At 37.0% G+C, this 22,156-nt stretch overlaps 2 protein-coding genes across 6 annotated transcripts in view; one reads left to right on the forward strand and one right to left on the reverse strand.

Moving 5' to 3' along the window:
• The window catches only part of LOC128991513 (zinc finger protein 85-like), a 35,603-nt gene that overhangs the window by 8,037 nt on the left and 5,410 nt on the right, over nucleotides 1–22,156 (forward strand). The window contains exons 2-3 of one of the 5 annotated variants that reach the window (XM_054414455.1): nucleotides 5,246–5,388; nucleotides 17,778–17,852. The exons of 1 other annotated variant lie outside the window; for it this stretch is intronic. The gene's annotated coding sequence lies outside the window, so the exon portion shown is untranslated. The remainder of the gene's footprint in view (nucleotides 1–5,245; nucleotides 5,389–17,777; nucleotides 17,853–22,156) is intronic. 3 more of the 5 variants (XM_054414454.1, XM_054414456.1, XM_054414457.1) reach the window with 3 other exon arrangements.
• LOC128993072 (uncharacterized protein K02A2.6-like) lies at nucleotides 7,031–8,638 on the reverse strand. Its single transcript, XM_054416828.1, has one exon. The coding sequence runs from the start codon at nucleotides 8,636–8,638 to the stop codon at nucleotides 7,031–7,033; it is 1,608 nt and encodes a 535-aa protein (XP_054272803.1).

Here is a 22,156-nt window from a genome sequence, read left to right on the forward strand (position 1 = left end):
GCGTTCTGCATGACCATCAACAAGGCGCAGGGCCAAACGATTGATCGAGTTGGTGTGTACTTGCCTGAACCAGTATTTAGTCACGGTCAGTTGTACGTCGCCTTATCGAGAGGGAAATCTTTCGATACTGTAAAAGTAGAAACTAAATCAAAAGGTGGACGAACAGCAAACATTGTTTGGAAGGAAGTATTATAAAAGTCGTAATATTAATAAAGATTACCAGATGGAGGGAACTACTCCTGAGAATATGCGTACATGCAATTCTACCGACAGAGATGTCTATTTTACAAGAAATATTGTTGTTAATAAAACATTCTTAATAAAGCCTCATTCACGCTGTGTTACATATGAGTTAACAAATGTACGTGCTTTCTCTGTAGGTGCTTTTAGGAAGTGTGTGGATATTGTTCTGGATTAATTGATTTTCAAAACGGAAAAAAATACATCGGGACGATTTTCTCTGTGTTATATGGAATGTGTTATACTTTAATTTGGTCATAAGGCGAAATTAATCCAGCAGCCCTATAAGAGTTTAATTAAAGTTGTACCGCCCTTATTAAGTTTAGTATTTTATTTTTTATTATTAATTTCAATGCTGCGGAGCAGCACGGGTCATCTAGTTTGATATAATTCTCAAAGCTTCCTTCTGAAATATCAAGATTGTGTCTAGGTTGCCTTTACTTGTATCGCCATAAACAATTACCGGTACCCCATAAGATATGTGAGAGTGGATATGTGTGAAATAAATATGGTTTTCAAGTGTCAAGACTACATAAAAAAAGACATTTTTCTAAGAACATATATATACCCGATGCAATTATAATTGTTTGCCAATTTTAGTGTATGTTGGTCCCAACTAAGATTATTGTCAACTTCAACTCCTACAAATTGGAAATTTAATTTATTTTATTCCATTTTCCCCCATTAAAATATCTATTCCTTGAGCATTTTTATTTTGTTTTGTAGAAAAAAAAATTTAATTAGTTTAATACAGTTTAGAAATAAATGGTTTTCTATAAAAAATTAAATAACTTCTTGATCAACATTGTACGTCTTATTAAATTTACAGAAAGTGAATAAAAGAAACGTATTATAACACTTAAAACATATATTTACGCTTATACTGTTACTCACAAGACAGTATAAGCGTACATCTATCTATATATATAAATACCCTAATCCGATTTTTGTGAACAGAACTCCTCCCTCATTTTTGGACTGATTTTGGTGATTAAAGTGTCAAAGAAATTGCCCTGATCTGTAGTTTTGCAAAGTGTTTTTAGTTTTTTGATATCTTTATTAGTTTGGGCAGGATCTTCCATCAAAGTTGGATTTTCTCCCATAAGATTAACATGGGGGAATCTAAATATTTATTTGGAAACTTTGTCTCCACTAATTTGAGAGAACGGCTGGGCGTAGAAACTTGGTGGAGGTGTCCAAAGAATGGTCTTGGTCTCTAGATAAGTTATCAAAAGAAAAACTATGTAAATTCGCTTAGGGCTCTGCCCCAGAAGCCTCTAAAGATCCCTCGACAGATTTGTTTACATTTTGGTCATGTGGATAATACTTTTTAATAAAACAGCTGTTAATTTTATAACAGCTAGTAGCCATTTTGTAACAGGTATTGTGCGACATTTGATCTTTCCGGTTTGTTGTTCCTCCATGCAGATATGTGGTTTTTGAACCAGCTGACGAAGTTTACAGTCTGTCCAATGTAGAAGTTATCACAATCATTACAATAGATTTTATAGATGCCCGAAGCGTCGAATTTGTTACAATCTTCTATTTTTGGATGCAGTATTTTACTCATGGTGTTCTGAGTCCTGTAGGCTATTGAAACTCCGTATTTCTTGAATTTGTTAGTTAGCAGTTGTTTGTGTTGTAGTCCCCGTGTAACTAAATGTGACATATCTGGTGTTTTCATCTTTTATATCTTCTAATTTTGTTTATTGTATTGTTTGTTTATTTACTTTCCATTAAAAAAAAATTTAAATTATTTTTAATTGCACTTTAAAATGCAATTTTAAGATTTTTTTTTTTTTTTTTAATAGAGGGCCAGGCTTACAAGTTACCATGGGATTGCATCGCAGCTAGAACAGCTTATTGTGCACCCTCGTTCACAGATCCTCATTCTCCGTCAAATCCCAGGTCTTTGGTGAACCGTGAGAGCCTTTTGACTATGGTGACCTGTTTTTCCCTTTGATCTCCCATCAATAGGCCAAGGGATCTCATACGCAGACCTTGTAGGGCTGGACACATAAATATACCTTCACAGCTTTCACAAGGTCTCTGGTTGGGGCAAGCCGTAGCGAGATTTCCCTGAAAGGACTCAGCTCCTGAACTTGCTTGACCAGCCAATCCTTTGTGGCTGCGTCAGCACAACCTCCACCTTTCTTCCTGGAGGCTTCATTAGAGTCAGCTTTGGGGGTACCACCCTTGCCCTGCTTTTTCCCAGCATCCTAGTTCCTTGAGGAACTGGCTTTGCAGGCAGCAGAGTTAGGGTGCTTGGCAGCCCACACCAGCCTCCTCTCACTTCTGGATAGCACTTTTTCACCTTTGGCTAAAGTATCCGCTATCCTCTGTCTTTGCAACTCACCCCTGGAAAGTCGTTTTTCGTACGAGGGATCTCATACGCAGACCTTGTAGGGCTGGGTACATAAATATACCTTCACAGCTTTCACAAGGTCTCTGGCTGGGGCAAGCCGTAGCGAGATTTTCCTGAAAGGACTCAGTTCCTGAACTTGCTTGACCAGCCAATCCTTTGTGGCTGCGTTAGCACAGCCTCCACCTTTCTTCCTGGAGGCTTCATTAGAGTCAGCTTTGGGGGTACCACCCTTGCTCTGCTTTTTCCCAGCATCCTAGCTCCCGGAGGAACTGGCTTTGCAGGCAGCAGAGTTAGGGTGCTTGGCAGCCCACACCAGCCTCCTCTCACTTCTGGATAGCACCTTTTTGCCTTTGGCTTAAGCATCCGCTATCCTCCATCTTTCCAACTCGCCCCTGGAAAGTCGTTTTTCGTTCCTTTCCGGTTTCTGCGAGCTTGTCGTCATCGTCAGATTTCAGTAGACCTTCCTCCTCCATTTGGGTCAGATTGTCTACATTGTTCTCACGAATACCGGGTATTTAAGTCCACCTCCCCAGTGACCCGATTAGAGAGGTAAGGGGTGCGTACGACTGGGTTACCCCTGGTTCTCAGAGGGCTCCGTTAAGACACTGAATATTAGGCCCCCAGTGCCACAAGACTCTTGGCACGGATCGCATTACACCTTAGTCTAGGGCCCCCCTCACTTGGTTCAGTAGGTGGACCAACACCCAGTGGCAGAAGGTAGCTCTCCGCAGCTAACAAGTGAGAGTTGGGGTTTAGGTTGTGGCCAATCTGCCGAACCAACCCCTCATGCGAGGTTTGGCCGGAACGGCGCGAAATTTTCTCCCACTCACTAAACCCCCATACCTTCCATTTTAAGATTTACTTACTCTTCACATTTTTGCTCTAAACTTACTCGTTTAAGGGCTAAATGATGTTAAATGTACACCGGAAGTATCTTTTTCATAGGCTGTAACTCCTAATCGAGTGGGTTTACGGAAAAAATGTCAAGAACAAAATAGTTTTTAAATTGCGATCAAATCAGATATTATTTTGAAATAAACAACATCTTGAACAACAACCAATACGGTTTTAGAAAGGGAAAATCCACTCTCAATGCATTGGACGATCAAGTCAGGTATCTCTCTTTTGAAAATAAAACTTATGCTCAGGCCACCTTCTGTGACCTCAGTAAAGCGTTTGACTCTATTGACAGCAATATTCTCATCTCTAAATTACAGTACTATGGATTTGATGGCCCTCCATTATCTTTTTTAAGAAGCTACTTGCAAAATCGGAAACAAGCAGTTTGAAAAAAAGGAAGATGGTCAGATGAAGTGTCAGTCGAGTGGGGAGTGCCACAGGGTTCAGTCCTTGGTCCCCTTCTTTTCTTAATCTATATTAAATGATCTACCCTCTTCTGTTGATTGTAAAACCATTCTGTACGCATCTACCCTCTTCTGTTGATTGTAAAACCATTCTGTACGCAGATGACTCTACCTTTTTATCTACTAGTAAAAACTATAAAGATCTTGAAAAATTGGCTGATGAAACATTAAATAATGCACAAAATTGGTTTCATAGTAATGGACTTTTGCTTAACAAAGTAAAATCACAAAAATTTATATTTTCCTTAAATTATAATTCAAGAGAGTTGTTTGAGAACAGTGATAAGGGTGGTACAGTTTTTTCAGCAAAGTTTTTGGGAATATATGTAAATAGTCAGCTAACATGGGATTCTCATATAGACTATTTAAATACCAGCCTTTCTCGTGTAATATTTTACCAGGCCGTCTGAAAAAATGCATTCCACTAAATTATGTCCGAACGGCACAATTTTCATATTTTCAATCCATTTTCAGGTATGGCCTAATTTTTTGGGGCAATTGTGCTAGGCTAGAGGAAATTCTTGTTTGGCAAAAGAAAGCGGTTAGAGTTATCTCTAATAAAGGCTCGAGAGACCACAGCAAACCACTTTTTCAAAATCTTCAAATCGCTACTATTATTAACGTTTATATTTATGACTTAATAGTTTATATATTGGAAAATCAACATCTTTTAAAATGTAGAAACCATACTCATGATCATAATACCAGAAATAAGAACCAATACCTTAATAGAATTCCATCGTTTAAGTAAAACTCTAAATAGTCACATAGTTTTATCACTTAAAGTGTACAACTTTCTTGAATCCATAATTAAATTACACAATATGAGGATTTCAAGAATAAATTTTATTGTTGGCTGACCAATAACCCGTTTTATAGTTTGGAAGATTTTTTTTAAGAATAAGATTCTTCAGTTGTAATAATTATTCATTTAGAATATGTATTATAATATGTCTCCCTTTGTTTAGTTAGCTATAAGTATTTTATTATTTAATTAAATGACTATGCTTTAATTTTAGTTGTTTCTTGACATTGTCGATAATTTGTACAAATTCAAAAGACAATAAAGCTTATTTCATTTCATTTCTTTTCATTTCATTTCATTTAATTCCATTTATGATCCTCATTTTACATTATAATAGAGCTATGGATTTAGTATAAATTTTAGTATTGATTTGAAATTATTGTTTAGACTTAGACTAACTTAAATGAACAAGCAATCTATCTAAATGATTACAACAAATGTATAAATTCAATAAAATATGATCTTTTTCAGAAGAGGCAATAGATTTGGAGAAGAAAAGGAACTTCAATTCATGTAGCAAAAAAGTTAATTAACTTAATCTGCAAAGTATTAAAGATACTTAAAACAACAGTTGAAAAGATTAACTTTTTACTACACTAAAAGTACAAATAAAAGTAAGTAATTTACTAAAAAATTGAATTTTAATTAATGGGTGATGCACTTTTATTTGAAAACAACATGAAGCATACAAAATCACTCTTTCTTCTCAACTAATTTGATATGATTGATTATGAAAGTAAAGAAAATGCCTCAAGTAGGCTATGTTGTATTGTTTTAATAAACATAACAATATTTGAGCAAAAAGTTCATCAAATTATATTGATACACATAACTTTTAAACGTCAAATCCTACAAAAATATACTCACAAAGCCAGTTCACTAATTCTAATTAGTTTCTAGATTGTCTGATAAGTTATGTCAGACATTGAATGCAAAAATAAAATGTTTAAGGTCACTAAAAAGCCTCGCCTTAAGTGCCCAATATGTAGAAAAATGTTTTCAACTCTATCAAAAATGAAGTGTCATATATATTTACACACAGATGAGCGTCCCTTTAGATGTTTGACATGTGAAAAAACATTTACTAATCTAATTCAAGTAAAGAATCATTTGTTGACTCATTCTGATAAGCGTCCTTTTAAGTGCACTACATGTGGAAAATCATTCCGAACCAAAATAAATATGAAGAAACATACATTAGTACACACAGGAGAGAGGCCTCATAAGTGCACTATATGTGGAAAATCATTCCAAACTAGTGGCAGTATGAAGATGCATACATTAGTACACACCGGAGAGAGACGTCATAAGTGCAATACATGTGGGAAATCATTCCAAACCAAAATGGATTTGAAGAGACATACATTAGTACACTCCGGAGAGCGACCTCATAACTGTACTACATGTGGGAAATCATTCCAAACCAGGAGCAGTATGAAGAGACATACATTCCGGAGAGCGACCTCATAACTGTACTACATGTGGAAAATCATTCAAAACCAGGGGCCATATGAAGAAACATACATTAGTACACACCGGAGAGAGACCTCATAAGTGTACTACATGTGGAAAATCCTTCCAAACCAGGAGCAGTATGAAGAAACATACATTAGTACACACCGGAGAGAGACCTCATGAATGCACTACATGTGGAAAATCCTTTACAACCAGTGGCAATATGAAGAAACATACATTAGTACACACCGGAGAGAGACCACATAAGTGCACTACATGTGGAAAATCCTTTACAACCATTTACCATATGAAGAGACATACATTAGTACACACAGGAGAGAGACCACAAAGTGCACTTCATGTGTAAAATCCTTCACAACCAGTGGCAATATGAAGAAACATACATTAGTACACACCGGAGAGAGACCACATAAGTGCACTACATGTGGAAAATCCTTTACAACCTGTCGTAACCTAAACGTTACGCTAGAAAAGTGGACGATATAGCTACAGAACCACTTACGTTCGTTGGTGGACATAGAAGACGGAGCCGTGACGAATCATCCCACTTCAGGGCTCAGCGCACAGTGCAGCCACCCCGCAAAACATAATAACTCTTCCGTTACTAATAATTATGACTGTTCATATATGAAACTATAATGACTTCTACTACACTCGTCTTCCCCATAAAAAAAAAGTCAATATCATAAATTCAAAATTAACTCAACTTTCAAAATAAAATAAATTCACTTTCAATAAAATGCAACCAAAATTTCTTCTTCCCATTATTCATTAATAATTTTACAAGTCCAGCCTGTGAGGCTTTCGCACAGTCCGTCCAGACTTCCTCAGCGAGGGTGGTGGGCTGCACTGTGCTAGCGGCGACGCAGGAGTTGGCTGAGGCTGGGCTTGCCCTAGGCTCTCCCTGGGACTGGTAGTAGGCCTAGGTACAGGTGACATCATCAGGGGACTAGATGGTCGATCCTCCGGCGGGGGTGAATTCTTGGGTACTTGGGGTGATACAGCGGGATCCTTGGGTGATACAAAAATCTCCTCCTCTTCTGCATACCGAGCTCTCAAGTGGTCTGCATGACAAAATCGGGGTTTTCCACCAATGACACTCACAAGATAGGTGACCGGACTTCTCTGTAGCATTATTTTGCCAGGAACCCAAGATATCTTTTCATTTCGGACAGTTTTGACATAGACTGCCTGACCTTCTGAGAAAAATCTACTTCTTCCCCTAAGCCTGTCAGCTGCATCTTTTTGTTCCCTGTGTTTTTGATCAATGGATGACTGGAGATTGGGTTTTAACATAACCAACTGTGTGCGAGGCTTCCAAGACAGGAACATTTCTGCAGGGGTTAAGCCAGTAACTGTATTTGGAGTGTTGCGGTACGCAAACAAGAAATTATCTAATTTCATTTGAAGAGTGGTACGCTGAGAACGCTGATGTTCCTCAATCACTTGACGCAAAAGGTTTTTCTTGACCTCCTGAACACTTCTCTCTGCAGATCCATTTGAAGCCGCATGATACGGGGGAGTTAATGTGAACTTCACATTGTTGTTATGCAAAAAGGTTTTGAACTCTTGACTAGTAAAAGATCTTCCGTTGTCCGACACCAGTTCGACAGGCAATCCATACGATGAAAACAAGGTACGGAGTTTCTCAATAACCTTGGAAGAATTCATGGAACTCATGATAAATACCTCTAACCATTTAGAGTATGTGTCAATCAAAACTAAAAGTTGCTGTCTCGACTCTGGATCCTCCGCAAAGTCAATGTGTATCCTCTGCCATCGGGTTGATGTTGTAGGCCATTGCTGCGACGGTACTTTAGGTATCGAATTCCTAGTTAACTGACACGCAGAACAAGAGGCCACCACGTCTTCAATCGACTTCTCCATGCCTGGCCACCAGACATAACTTCTCGCCAGCATCTTCATGCGTGTAACTCCCGGGTGTTGATCATGCAACATTTGAAGCACAGATGAATACAGTTTCTTTGGAATCACTACACGAGAACCCCACAGCAAACATCCTTGTTCCACGGACAACTCGTCCTTCTTCCTTAGAAAAATAGCTAGTTCCGGCTCAACCGAGCTCGTCCAGCCGTACATCACAAAATCTCGGACCTTCGAAAGAATCGGATCCTTATCCGTCATTTTACCTATATGCAAGGCAGTAATAGGTGCAATGTCCTTGACAACACAGAAATTGTTCATCACTTCTGTACACATATCTACATGTGAAACAAAATTAGCATCCAGCTCTATAGGTTCCGCTTCTGCTAAGGGTAACCTAGACAACGCATCAGCGTGAGGGACATCCACTCCCTTCCGGTACCTAACCTCCAAATCATATGCTGATAGAATCAAGGCCCATCTCTGCAGCCTAGCTGCCGCCATACTAGGAACGCCCTTTTTAGAGCCAAAAATAGCCGTCAACGGCTGATGATCAGTCTGTAGAATACAGTGTCTTCCATATATATACTTATGAAACTTTTTGACTCAAAAGATCAAAGCCAGAGCCTCCCGATGTAACTGGGAATAATTCCGTTCACTGGCACTTAGCGTTTTCGATGCGAAGGCAATTGGCCTTACCTGCCCATCGATAAGATGAGATAGAACAGCAGCCACCCCTCTGGGACTCGCATCACACGTCAGAACTATGGGCTTTTTCACATCATAGTGAACTAACAAACTTGAGTCCAACACCCATGATTTACTCTCCTGAAAAGTCTTAGAACACACCTCCGACCACACCCATGGATGATCCTTATGTAATAAGTCATAAAAACAGCTTATTCTAGCAGACAGGTTAGGTATAAATGCATGATAATAATTTATTAGACCAATATAGGCTCGTAACTCTTCCTTAGTACTAGGCTCAGGCGCTTTACGCAGCGCAGTTAACAAACTTTCTTGTGGACGGAGACCATCTCGAGTAATCACATGTCCTAAATACTCTATTGAAGATTGCAAAAACTTACACTTTTGTTGGTTTACTCGAACACCAAACTCATCAAGGCGTTGCAGCACTTGCGCCAGACGGGCGAGCCCCTCTTCCTTAGAGCGAGCCGCTACTAAGACGTCATCTAAGTACGCCACCGTTCCTGGAAGACCTGTTAAAATTTGGTCGATGGCTGACTGAAAAATTGCAGGAGCTGAAGACAAACCATATGGTAGCCTTTTTAAACGATACAGACCCTTATGGGTAGCTAGGGTCAACAGATGTTGCGATTCATCCGCTACCGCCAATTGCTGATACGCATTTGAAAGATCAAGGCAGCTAAAAACTGAGCAACCGCCTAGAGTTGCAAAAATATCTTGAGCCTGAGGAAGCGGATAATGTTCCATTTCAATACACTGATTAAGAGTATTCTTATAATCGGCACAAAGTCTAACACCATTAGGCTTAGGGACAACCACAAGTGGAGTGCTCCACTGTGAATTAGTAACTCTGTACGCAACATCCTCTTGAACCATGCGGTCCAACTCACTCTCAACTTTCTCCCTTAACGCAAAAGGCACTGGTCTCGCCTTACAGAACTTAGGGACTGTCCCTTCCTTCAAAACAATGTGAGCCTTAACACCCTTAATTTCACCCGTTCCAGGCTGAAAAACTGACCTAAATTTACTCTTCAACTTAGCAATATCCACATCAGAACTATGATCCACAGTGGCTTTACATGAAAACACATTTTGCCAATCTAACCTCAACTGGCCTAACCAGTTTCGCCCCAACAGAATCGGCTGACTCTTACTTTCTAAACTAACTACTGTCAAAGGCAAACTCGCCTGCTGATTATTATACTTAACATTGACATTCACTTGTCCCAGAACAGGTACATCATGACCTGAATAAGTAGTAAGTTTCACATTTGCTGGCCTAAGTTTGAGGTTAGAAAATGTTTCATAAAATGTCTCAGAAGGACATATAGTCAAGGCACTGCCTGTATCTAGAATCATTTCTAAATATACATCATTAGCCACTAGGCCTACCTTATAGCCGTTGTCTGATCCTGATTTAAGGTTGTACAAACCTATCTCTGCCATTGGAACTTCTAGGCCTAGCCCAACCTCTTCCTCCACTTGATGGACCCCCATCCTAGGTGTCGACTTTTTACCATGGAAACTAGAAGATTTCTTGGCTTTACACACTTTCTAGAGATGACCTACTCTCTGACAACCGTGACACTTGTAACTGGCGAACGCACACGCACTAGGCCAATGACCCGCAGAACCACACCTCCAGCAAGAGTTTCTAGAATTTTGATTTTCACTACTCCTATGCATGAAAGTTTTAGGCCTATTTTGACTTTTCACATTGATTTTCGCAATGTCCCCACGAGGTTGCACAAATAGGCTTGACTGCGATTCGGCCTGTTCCAGCCTGAGCGCTGACGCATAAGCTTCGTCAAAGTCCAATTCCTCCGACAACAATTTCTGCCGGATAGTTTCATTAGAAATGCCGGAAATCACTTTGTCCCTCAAAGCGTCTTTCAAAAAGGTACCAAATTTGCACGAACTAGCCAAATGTTTTATTGAAACCACAAACTCCGCCCGGCTTTTGCACACGAGAGTAGAATACATATCGCTCCGCCACAACCAACTTCTTGGGCGCATAATGTAATTTCAACAACGCTGCAAGTTCATCATAGGTCTTAGAATCTACCTCTACCGGTGATAATAAATCGGATAGGACCGATAAAACCCTGGGACCAATAACTGTAATTAAAACCGACACCTCGTTCTCCTTCTTAACATTGTTCGCTTTGAAAAAATGTTTCAGGCGCAACAAATAGGGCACAATGTCCTCCTCACTTGGATTAAATTCAGAAATCCTGCCAACACTAATACTCGCCATTTTTAATCGTCTCAACTATAATACGCACTAAAACAACAACCTGTTATCGCGTACTACCCTAACTATGATAAAAAGGTTTATTACCGACTGCGCCAAAATGTCGTAACCTAAACGTTACGCTAGAAAAGTGGACGATATAGCTACAGAACCACTTACGTTCGTTGGTGGACATAGAAGACGGAGCCGTGACGAATCATCCCACTTCAGGGCCCAGCGCACAGTGCAGCCACCCCGCAAAACATAATAACTCTTCCGTTACTAATAATTATGACTGTTCATATATGAAACTATAATGACTTCTACTACACAACCATTTACCATATGAAGATACATACATTAGTACACACAGGAGAGAGACCACATAAGTGCACTACATGTGGAAAATCCTTTACAACCATTTACCATATGAAGAGACATACATTAGTACACACAGGAGAGAGACCACAAAGTGCACTTCATGTGTAAAATCCTTCACAACCAGTGGCAATATGAAGAAACATACATTAGTACACACCGGAGAGAGACCACATAAGTGCACTACATGTGGAAAATCCTTTACAACCATTTACCATATGAAGAGACATACATTAGTACACACCGGAGAGAGACCACATAAGTGCACTACATGTGGAAAATCCTTTACAACCATTTACCATATGAAGAGACATACATTAGTACACACAGGAGAGAGACCACAAAGTGCACTTCATGTGTAAAATCCTTCACAACCAGTGGCAATATGAAGAAACATACATTAGTACACACCGGAGAGAGACCACAAAGTGCACTACATGTGGAAAATCCTTCACAACCAACAGGAAAATGAAGTAACATACATTAGTACACACCGGAGAGTGACCGCTTAAGCACTACATGTGGAAAATCCTTCACAACACAACCAGTAGCCAAATGAAGAAACATACATTAGTACACACCGGAGAGAGACCTCTTAAGTGCACTACATGTAGAAAATCCTTCACAACACAACCAGTAACCAAATGAAGAAACATACATTAGTACACACTGGAGAGACACCACAAAGTGCACTACATGTGGAAAATCCTTCACAACACAACCAGTAACCAAATGAAGAAACATACATCAGTACACACTGGAGAGAGACCACATAAGTGCACTACATGTGGAAAATCATTCAAAAGCAGTTGCAGTATGAAGAGACATTCATTAGTACACTCTGGAGAGAGAGCACAAAGTGCACTACATGTGGAAAATCCTTCACAACCAACAGGAAAATGAAGAAACATACATTAGTACACACCGGAGAGTGACCGCATAAGCACTACATGTGGAAAATCCTTCACAACACAACCAGTAGCCAAATGAAGAAACATACATTAGTACACACCGGAGAGAGACCTCATAAGCACTACATGTGGAAAATCCTTCACAACACAACCAGTAGCCAAATGAAGAAACATACATTAGTACACACCGGAGAGAGACCTCATAAGCACTACATGTGGAAAATCCTTCACAACACAACCAGTATCCATATGAAGAAACATACATTAGTACACACTGGAGAGAGACCTCATAAGTGTACTACATGTGGAAAATCCTTTACAACCAGTGGCAATATGAAGAAACATACGTTAGTACACACCGGAGAGAGACCACAAAGTGCACTTCATGTGGAAAATCCTTAACAACCAACAGGATAATGAAGAAACATTCATTTACACAGGAGAGTTATCCCATAAGTGTACTGAATGAAGAAATTCCTTTGCATACCAGAGAGCATTCCAGTTCATACTAGAGAGCAATCTAAAAGCAGACCGGTAGTTAGTATGTGACTAGTGTACCCGATGCTCAATTTCGAGCAATTGCGAAGTATAACAGGCGTTATTTTAAAACCAATAACAGTCATAATTTCTGATGACTTTAAAATAGGCGGCTCAAAGATTATGGAAATACTCACGGTGTACATAACAGTTCAATATAATCAACATTTCTTGCATATATATTATCATTTTTCAAAAGCTGATCTGATTTTTTAGTGTTTTCTACAAATGTTCCCATTTCATAGCCGCATTAAGCTGTCCATAATACAAATTCTAAAAAAAAAAACATTATTTCTATTCCTTCTACTTGGTGGTATTCTATGACTCTCCTATGTTTCGATAGTTTGCAAATCGGCTCTTTCAATGATTGCTCAAAATACCCCCACTGCAGGAAACCTGCCGACTAAGCGAATTTCTATTTGCATGGATTGATATTCAATTAATCGATTAAAATAAAATTTATGTTTAACGAGTACCTAGGTTAGCTGTTACAGGGAAACTAATAAACTAATAAAAATATCAATAGCTTAGTATGAAATAAATAAATCCGCAAAGTTTGATCAAAATATATCCATAAACAAGCCAACTACAACATTTTACAGTATTCTCCATATGAATAATATGGGAATTTTAAATTAATAATTTGTTATTTTTCTTGGTAACCAATCACCGTACAAAAACACTTTGATATACTAAATTATTTGTTTTTTTTAAGCTCTTTAATGAGGTCTGGAGAAAAATTGATAAATTTTGTGTTTTAAGGGTAAAAAATTAGAAAAACCCATTTTTACCCCAAGTAAAACCCCCCGTTAAACCTGGTTCCCATGGTCCGATCATACTGGCTCGCGAACTCATTCAAGTTTATTCCGCCTTACACCTTCAAACCAAATGTTATCAAAATCGGACAAAACTTACTCAAGTTATCGTCAAAAACTGAATTCAGGCATCACCTAAAATACCATGGACATATTTTAATGAAATTTTGTTAACTTCATACTAAGCTATCGATATTTCAATAAAAAAACCCCTATTTTCTTCCCTGTAGCAGCAAACCTAAGTACTCGTTTAAATTTATGATATTTAAATAGGAAATAAATCTGACAATTTTAAGGGAATAATTTAGTGGAATTCCACTCACCTAGATAAAAATTGGCTTAGTCTGCAGGTTTGCTGCGGCGGGGGTATTGTGTTTTCATATTATGTTTAATTAATATTTGTACTTTTCTAAGATGCCTTGAAGAGATCGTGCACGCAATGAAAATAATAGGGATATGATGAAAAAAATTGTTTTCACCCATAAAAACTATGTAGATATTAAATATATAATGGATTTTGAAGTCACAAAGTGACCTAGGTTGCTAGTACAGTAGACTCCCTCTTATCCGGACTCCTCGGGATCAAGGCCAGTCCAGATAAAGTTTTTTCCAGTTAAACTGACGTCCCCAAAAATTAGTTAAAACGGACCGTCTTAATGCATACTGTATACAGTATTTGACTGAAATTTAGGAGAGCATTTTATTTAGACACGCGATCACTGGTCTCAAATCTTTCCCACGAGAACAGTCGTTTCAGTACCGCCCACTTCCTGCCGATCTAGTCCGGTTAAACCGATATGCTGATAAAAATTGTCCGGTTAAAGAGATGTCATTTCCGCCAAATGTAGTCCGGTTAAACCGATGTCCGGTTAAAAGGTGTCCGGATAAGAAGGAGTCTATACTTAGAAATAATAATATAAAGTAAAACATGGCAAATATACAAAACTTCATTGTTCATTTCATGTTGTTTTACAATGCTTAGTTGTATCTTTGACTATCAATATAACTTCAGTATCCAATAGTCAATGTTTGTATCAAAGGTTGTATCTAAGACTGTTTATTTCTTTAGATAAATTGTTATTCTTATATACATATGACAACTGAGAACTTTAATGTAATGCAGAGCGTCAAGGTTCTTTCCAGAGCTATTATGTTATTATTGTGTATTGCCTTAATCCAGAAAACCCACTTATGTCAAGCATTTGTTAGGTTTTTAATTGTATGTCCATTTTTAAGAATATATTATAGTATTTTTACGTGTTAAATTGTCCTCCCACTTAGTACCTAGACCGGTTATTACAGCAGTTCATTAAAACTCATCATCTGTACAGGTTATATAAAAATGTATGTAGTGTGGATTTATCAATTTTACTGTAATATATTTTATTGATAACATGAGGTGGATTTATGTATTGAGTCCACATAAAATCTTGAATTAGGATAAACCTACAATATAAATTACATATCTCGCATAATCAAACTTATATATTGATTTTTAAATGTTTGTTAATTTTTATACAAGTAGTAAAAATAAAAAGGTATGAACTGCTTTAGTGTGTGATTTTATTTAGGTACTGTACCTAACTGTAATCTACCTACCTAGTGATAATCCCTCTTCCACTTCACCTAGTTTTATCGAATTTCCCTATATTTTATTCCCTTTTACTCTAGGTGATACGGTAAGACCTCGACCCAGGACCGATATCCTTTTAGTGAACTTCCCTATAGGGAAGAAGCTATTACTGTAGGTGGCACAGTAAGACCTAGGCCCTGGACCAATTTAATTTTTCATTTTGATGCCTCCAGAGGACAAAAGACTATTTGTTCAAATTTTTATAATTGTAAAAAATTATTGCACGTTAAAACCTGTGTATTTAAAGTTATTTTGAAACATTATAGCCTAGATTGTTTTTGATAGTAAATAAATACTAACTTATTTACCTCTCTTCAAGCTATGATTAATGGTGAAAATAGTCAAGTTTCCGGGTTTGGGGATATTAGTTTAGTCTTAGGTTTAGCCCTATGGCATTTGAGAACGACCATCGGTTTATAGTCCAGTCATTGAGTGTGGAAGTTCGACAAAATTGTTTCAAAAGGTTTTTCAACGGATTTCAATACTTTTATACCTCCACACAACACAAAAAAAAGTCTACCAAAATGTGACTTGGGGAAGTACCTGATATTAGGGTATTTAAATTAGAATAACTAGTGTACCTGTTGCTCGAATTCCAGCAATTGCATTACAGGCGACTCAAAGATTATGGAAATACTCACAATCTACACAACAGTTAGATATAATCAAAATCTTTTCCTCTTTTGATGGCTCATCTACAGACCAAGACCTTACTTTAGAGACCCCTACCAAGTTTCTACGCCCAGCCGTTCTCTCAAATTAGCTGTGACAAAAACCCCGTTTTCCTCCATAAGAATAACATGGGATGGGAACTCAAGGCCACTGGGGCAGAGCCCCCAAGGGAATTCACCATGTTTCTCTTTTGATGGCTCATGTACAGACCAAGACCTTTCTTTAGACACCTCTACTGAGTTTCTACGCCCAGCCGTTCTCTCAAAATAGCCATGACAAAGAAAAACAGTTTCAAATTAATATTTAGACTAGTGTACCTGTTGCTCGAATTCGAGCAATTGCGAAGCATGCGACTCAAAGATTACGGAAATACTCACGATCTACACAACAGTTAGATAAAATCAAAAACTTTTGTAAATATCTTATTTTTTTCAAAAAGCTGATCTTGTTTTTTTAGTGTTTTTAGTGTAAAATAAACAATATTTCTATTTATTTTACTTGGTTGTGTTCTATGAATTTTTCTATGTTTCCATTGTTTGCAAATCGGTTATTTCAATGATTGCTCAAGAAATTTAGCACAGTGTTAATTCAGTTTTGTTTTTAGCCTATATCAAATTAGTTAGGATTTATCGCTATTATCCATTGTAATAATTACACCAACCCAAGTTTCGTCTACAGATGCAATATGCCAAAGAATATCACCTACGCACAATCTCCAAGAAGTGGTAAAAAAAGGCAGAAACCAAGCCATACAATAGATACCTATAAGTCAACTCCATAAGAAATAATTTTAAAAGTTACTGTGATATTAGGATTTTCCACTCATTTGGTAATAGGACATTATATTGCAAAACATGACACGATGCAGAAGACAATCAATTTTAAAATCAGAAAAATCCATTGCAAATACTGTTACTTCATTTTGACAAATTCAATAAATCACAATTTAAATATTAACAGCTGTTGCATTAAAAAGTAGTGTAGAATTATGCATATGGTCGTAATGTAAACAAATCTGAAGAGGCAACTTTAAAGGCTTCTGGGGCAGAGCCCCAAGGGAGTTTACCTCTTTCCTCTTTTGATGGCTCATCTACAGACCAAGACCTTTCTTTAGAGACCCCTACCAAGTTTCTACGCCCAGCCGTTCTCTCAAATTAGCTGTGACAAAAACCCCGTTTTCCTCCATAAGAATAACATGGGATGGGAATTTAAAGGCCACGGAGGCAGAGCCCCAAGGGAATTAACCATATTTCTCGTTTGATGGCTCATCTACAGACCAAGACCTTTCTTTAGACACCTCTACCGAGTTTCTACGCCCAGCCGTTCTCTCAAAATACAATGCCGTTGAAATAAAAGCAATATTTAGTGCACTTATGGTCATTTGATCTAAGAAAATATAAATATTTTGAAAAAAAAACTTCTTTTGTCTGTTACTGTGTTTACTTAGTTTACTTGTGAGGGTTTGGAAACTTAAATTGGTGCCGTTTTGTCACTAATACTTGGTAGTTTAACACATGAAAATGTTTAACACTAACTTTGTTTCACCCTGTATATTTATACTGTACATACATATGAATTTGCATGGATGGTAATTTTGGCCTCTAGGGACCTCAAAACGAAAAAGTAAATCGGTCCCGGGTCCCGGTCTTGCTATGAGTACTACTGTAATTGCTTATTCCCTATATGGGAAATTCGCTAAAAACAATCTAAATTATTACGAAAATGTATAAAATTGATAAAATGTGGTCTTTTTCAGAAGGGGCAATAGATTTGAAGAAGAAAAAGAACTTCAATTCATGTCACAAGAGAGATAATTCACCTAATCTGTAAAGTATTAAAGATACCTTAAACAACAGATAAAAAGTTAAATTAAATTATACATAACTTTTATTTATAGCTTATGCAATATTTATTATTTAAAAACAACATGAAACATAAAAGCCACTTTGTTATTTTTAAATGAGTAGGCTAATTTAACATGATGGAACATAAAGTCAAGACAAAAAAGCAAAATGACTCAAGTAAGCTATGTTGTATGATAATTAATAAACATAACATTGAGCAAAAGTTGATAAGGTTTGAATAATAACTGTTAAACATTAACTAAATTCTTCAAAAATAGACAAACCAAGCCATTTGACTAATTCCTATTACTTTCTAGTTTATCTAAAAAGTAGAAGTCAGAAATTGAAAACTAAATATGTTAAAGATCACTAAAAAGCCTCTCCTTAAGTGTCTAATATGTAGAAAAATGTTTTCAACTCTATCAAGAATGAAAAGTCATATATATTTACACACAGGCGAGCGTCCCTTTAGATGTTTGACTTGTGATAAAACATTTATTTATCTTTATCAGGTAAGGAATCATATACTGACTCATTATGATAAGTGTCCTTATAAGTGCACTACATGTGGAAAAAAATTCTCAACCAGTGACCATATGAAACAACATACATTAGTACACACCGGAGAGAGGCCTCATAAGTGCACTATATGTGGAAAATCCTTCAAAACCAGGAGCTATATGAAGATTCATACATTAGTACACACCGGAGAGAGACCTCATCAGTGCACTATATGTGGAAAATTCTTCCCAACTAGGAGCAGAGTGAAAGAACATACATTAGTACACACCGGAGAGAGACCTCATAAGTGCACTACATGTGGAAAATCCTTCCAGAACAGGAACAATATGAAGAGACATTCATTAGTACACACTGGAGAGAGACCACATAAGTGCACTACATGTGGAAAATCCTTCCAGAACAGGAGCCATATGAAGAAACATTCATTAGTACACACTGGAGAGAGACCACAAAGTGCACTACATGTGGAAATCCTTCTCATCCAGGAGCCATATGAAGAGACATACAGTAGTACACACCGGAGAGAGACCTCATAATCGCACTACATGTGGAAAATCATTCAAAACCAGGAGCCATATGAAGAAACATACAGTAGTACACAACGAAGAGAGACCACAAAGTGCACAACATGTGGAAAACCATTCCAAACCAGGAGCCATATGAAGAAACATACAGTAGTACACACCGGAGAGAGACCTCATAATCACACTACATGTGGAAAATCATTCAAAACCAGGAGCCATATGAAGAAACATACAGTAGTACACAACGAAGAGAGACAACAAAGTGCACAACATGTGGAAAATCATTCCAAACCAGGAGCCATATGAAGAAACATACGGTAGTACACACCGGAGAGAGACCTCATAATCGCACTACATGTGGAAAATCCTTCCAAACCAGTAGCGATATAAAGAAACATACATTAGTACACACCGGAGAGAGGCCTTATAAGTGTACTACATAGTCATAGTCAAATTTATTTTTTTATCTTGTTTATACAAAATAGTGTATATATAAATAGTATCACAATAAGGTAAAATAATGATAATCTTATAGTAAATTACATCAAAGCTCTCTCAAAGCTCCTTAAAATTAATTGAAATAATCCATCAATCAACTTACTAGATTTAACCTACTGAAAAAAGACACAAAACAATACTTAAGAATTTTTACATGCTAAGTTAAATTACATGAAGTAAATACATTTACATATATACCTCTGAGCATCTCAAAGAATCAACTAGAATCAAAAATTCTTCCTTTAAAAAAAATTCATCTTTAATCAGATGCTTAAAGTTTTGGTTACGGTATTAATTTTGCTTTTTACATTTTCAGGTAAATGATTCAAACATTTAGAGCCAAAATGAGTACTGGTACCTAGCTTTTTTATTTAAAAACCTAAGCCACGTAAAAAACGTAAAACGTAAGCTGGGTTACGTTTAATTTGTTCTTATGTCTACAGGGCCGGATTTAGCATTTTTGCACCCCTAGGCCCAAAAAATTTTCCGCCCCCTAGTCTGGTCACAGTAACTTTCCTTCAACCTTTATTAAAAACTACATCATGCCCATAGGCCTAAGTTAATTGCTTGAATACCACTCCTCGTTGGAATCATAGAAATTTTTAAAGAATTGACTTGTTTAGCCTTAACAAAATGCCGTCTTAAACACTTTTAGCAATTTTATGTTTTTAATAAATGCTCACGTTTGTGGCCATGGGACTGAAATAAAACAACTAAACCAACCGAGCATTCCTGAAAAAAAAATGGCCATTGATTTCAATTCCAGGCCCAAAAACATTAACTCCATACAGTACGTGATACCATAGATTAAACATACTCCTTTAGTAGATTTGTAATCATTTTGGATTAGCTGAAAACAATTCTTGTTATTTAAGGAGTATGTTTTATCTATGTTCAAACCTAGTTTATCCACAATAAAACGATCTAATCATCAACAATAGGTCGTCTCCTGTTTATATTACAAGAAATTGAAACACACATCATAGAACTAACCCTAAAATAATATAAACAAAACTACGTCAAAACTAACGTCCAGTGTCACCAACATGAACCGAACTAGACAAAAACAAATTTTGAATTATCAATTTCATAAGAAGTTGACTTGAGTTAAATATAATCTATGGTCGTACTGCATCTAGGTTAGTTATATTTCCAAACAAAACAGATTAATATTCCGGCCAACCGTACCGATCCTCCTGAGGTCTGAGGAGAAAATGACAGCGTTATTAATGGTGCTTTGTAGAGTATTGAATTGTTCTAAAATCTAATGCAAAACTGAGATTAGTATTTTGTCGTTTATTTTAAAGGTGAATTCATCATTGTTTTAATATTCAACACAACTTATTATATATTTTTACTTGATTCTGCAGATTGTTGTAAACTAATCAAAGGATTAGTTAATATTTTTTGTTTTGTGAGGTGAGGGTGGTAATAATGTCTAGCACGAATGCGCCCCTAATCACTCAGATCAGTAGTACGAGGTACAGTAGTACCGAGCCCGAGCCAGCATAGTGGCAGTGCAGTGGCAAATACGATGCGTACCCCTTGGGCGCTCGCCAACGTCAACATCCCTAATACAGCCTACTCCCATATAACCAATGTTAGTTACCAATTTTTTAACGAAATCGATGCGTAATTCTGAAAAATAGTTTAAATTTCCTAACTATTATTTTTTCTTATGAACTTCAGAATCACAATGCATTGGAGTTTTTTTTAATCAACTATGACTATTTATTTTTGTTTTTAGATAGCCTAGGTATTTAAAAAAAATATATTCTTGGCCGTGCGCCCTCTGGGACCTTGCGCCCATAGGCCCGGGCCTATTGGGAAATCCGGCCCTGTATGTCTAGTATTATGAGAATGAATACTACTGCGCAGATCTAATTCATTATATTTTTTTCTTAGACACATTATACATTCAAGGATATATTGGTCATAAACTGTAAAAATATTAAGCTGAGAAAATTTATTTTTCACTGATATTTTGTCTTGTAGATTTGATATAATTCTCAAAGCTTCCTTCTGAAATATCAAGATTGTGTCTAGGTTGCCTTTACTTGTATCGCCATAAACAATTACCGGTACCCCAAAGATATGTGAGAGTGGTTATGTGTGAAATAAATATAGTTTTTAAGTGTCAAGACTACATAAAATACTCCCGCCGCAGCAAACCTGCAGACCAAGCAAATTTCCATTTGACTGATTGGATTTACACTGAAATGTCTACTTAAAAATATAACATTTATTCTTGATTTAAATAGAATTAGTTTAACAAGTACTCAGGTTTGCTGCATCAGGGAGGGTAAAACTGTTTTTTTTTGTTTTTTTTTTTGTAAAATGTGAATAGTTAGTAAGAAATAAATACATTTTCCAAATTTGATCAAAATATGTTCACAAACAAGCAAACTACAACAGTTTACTTATTCTCCATAAGAATAACATGGGAATTTTAAATTTACAATTTTTTGGAATTTTCTCCGTAACCATTAGGCGCATAATAACGCTTCAATATACTAAATTATTTGTTTTTTAAGCTCTACAAAATGGTTTGGAAAGAAATTGCTAAATTTTATGTTTTTTGGGTCAAAAATGGGAAAAACCTATTTTTACCCCATAAAACCCCCCGTAAACCCCCGTTCCCATGGTCCGATCATGCTGGATCGCGAACTCGTTCGAAAAAACGTACGTTTACACGTTTGTACCAAATTTCATCAAAATCGGATCATTTTTGCTCGAGTTATCGTGCT

The sequence above is a fragment of the Macrosteles quadrilineatus genome, unplaced genomic scaffold (assembly GCF_028750875.1).
Source record: "Macrosteles quadrilineatus isolate MER2022 unplaced genomic scaffold, UCM_ALF_1.0 Scaffold_4__1_contigs__length_99947679, whole genome shotgun sequence".
Classification (NCBI taxonomy): Eukaryota; Metazoa; Arthropoda; class Insecta; order Hemiptera; family Cicadellidae; genus Macrosteles; species Macrosteles quadrilineatus.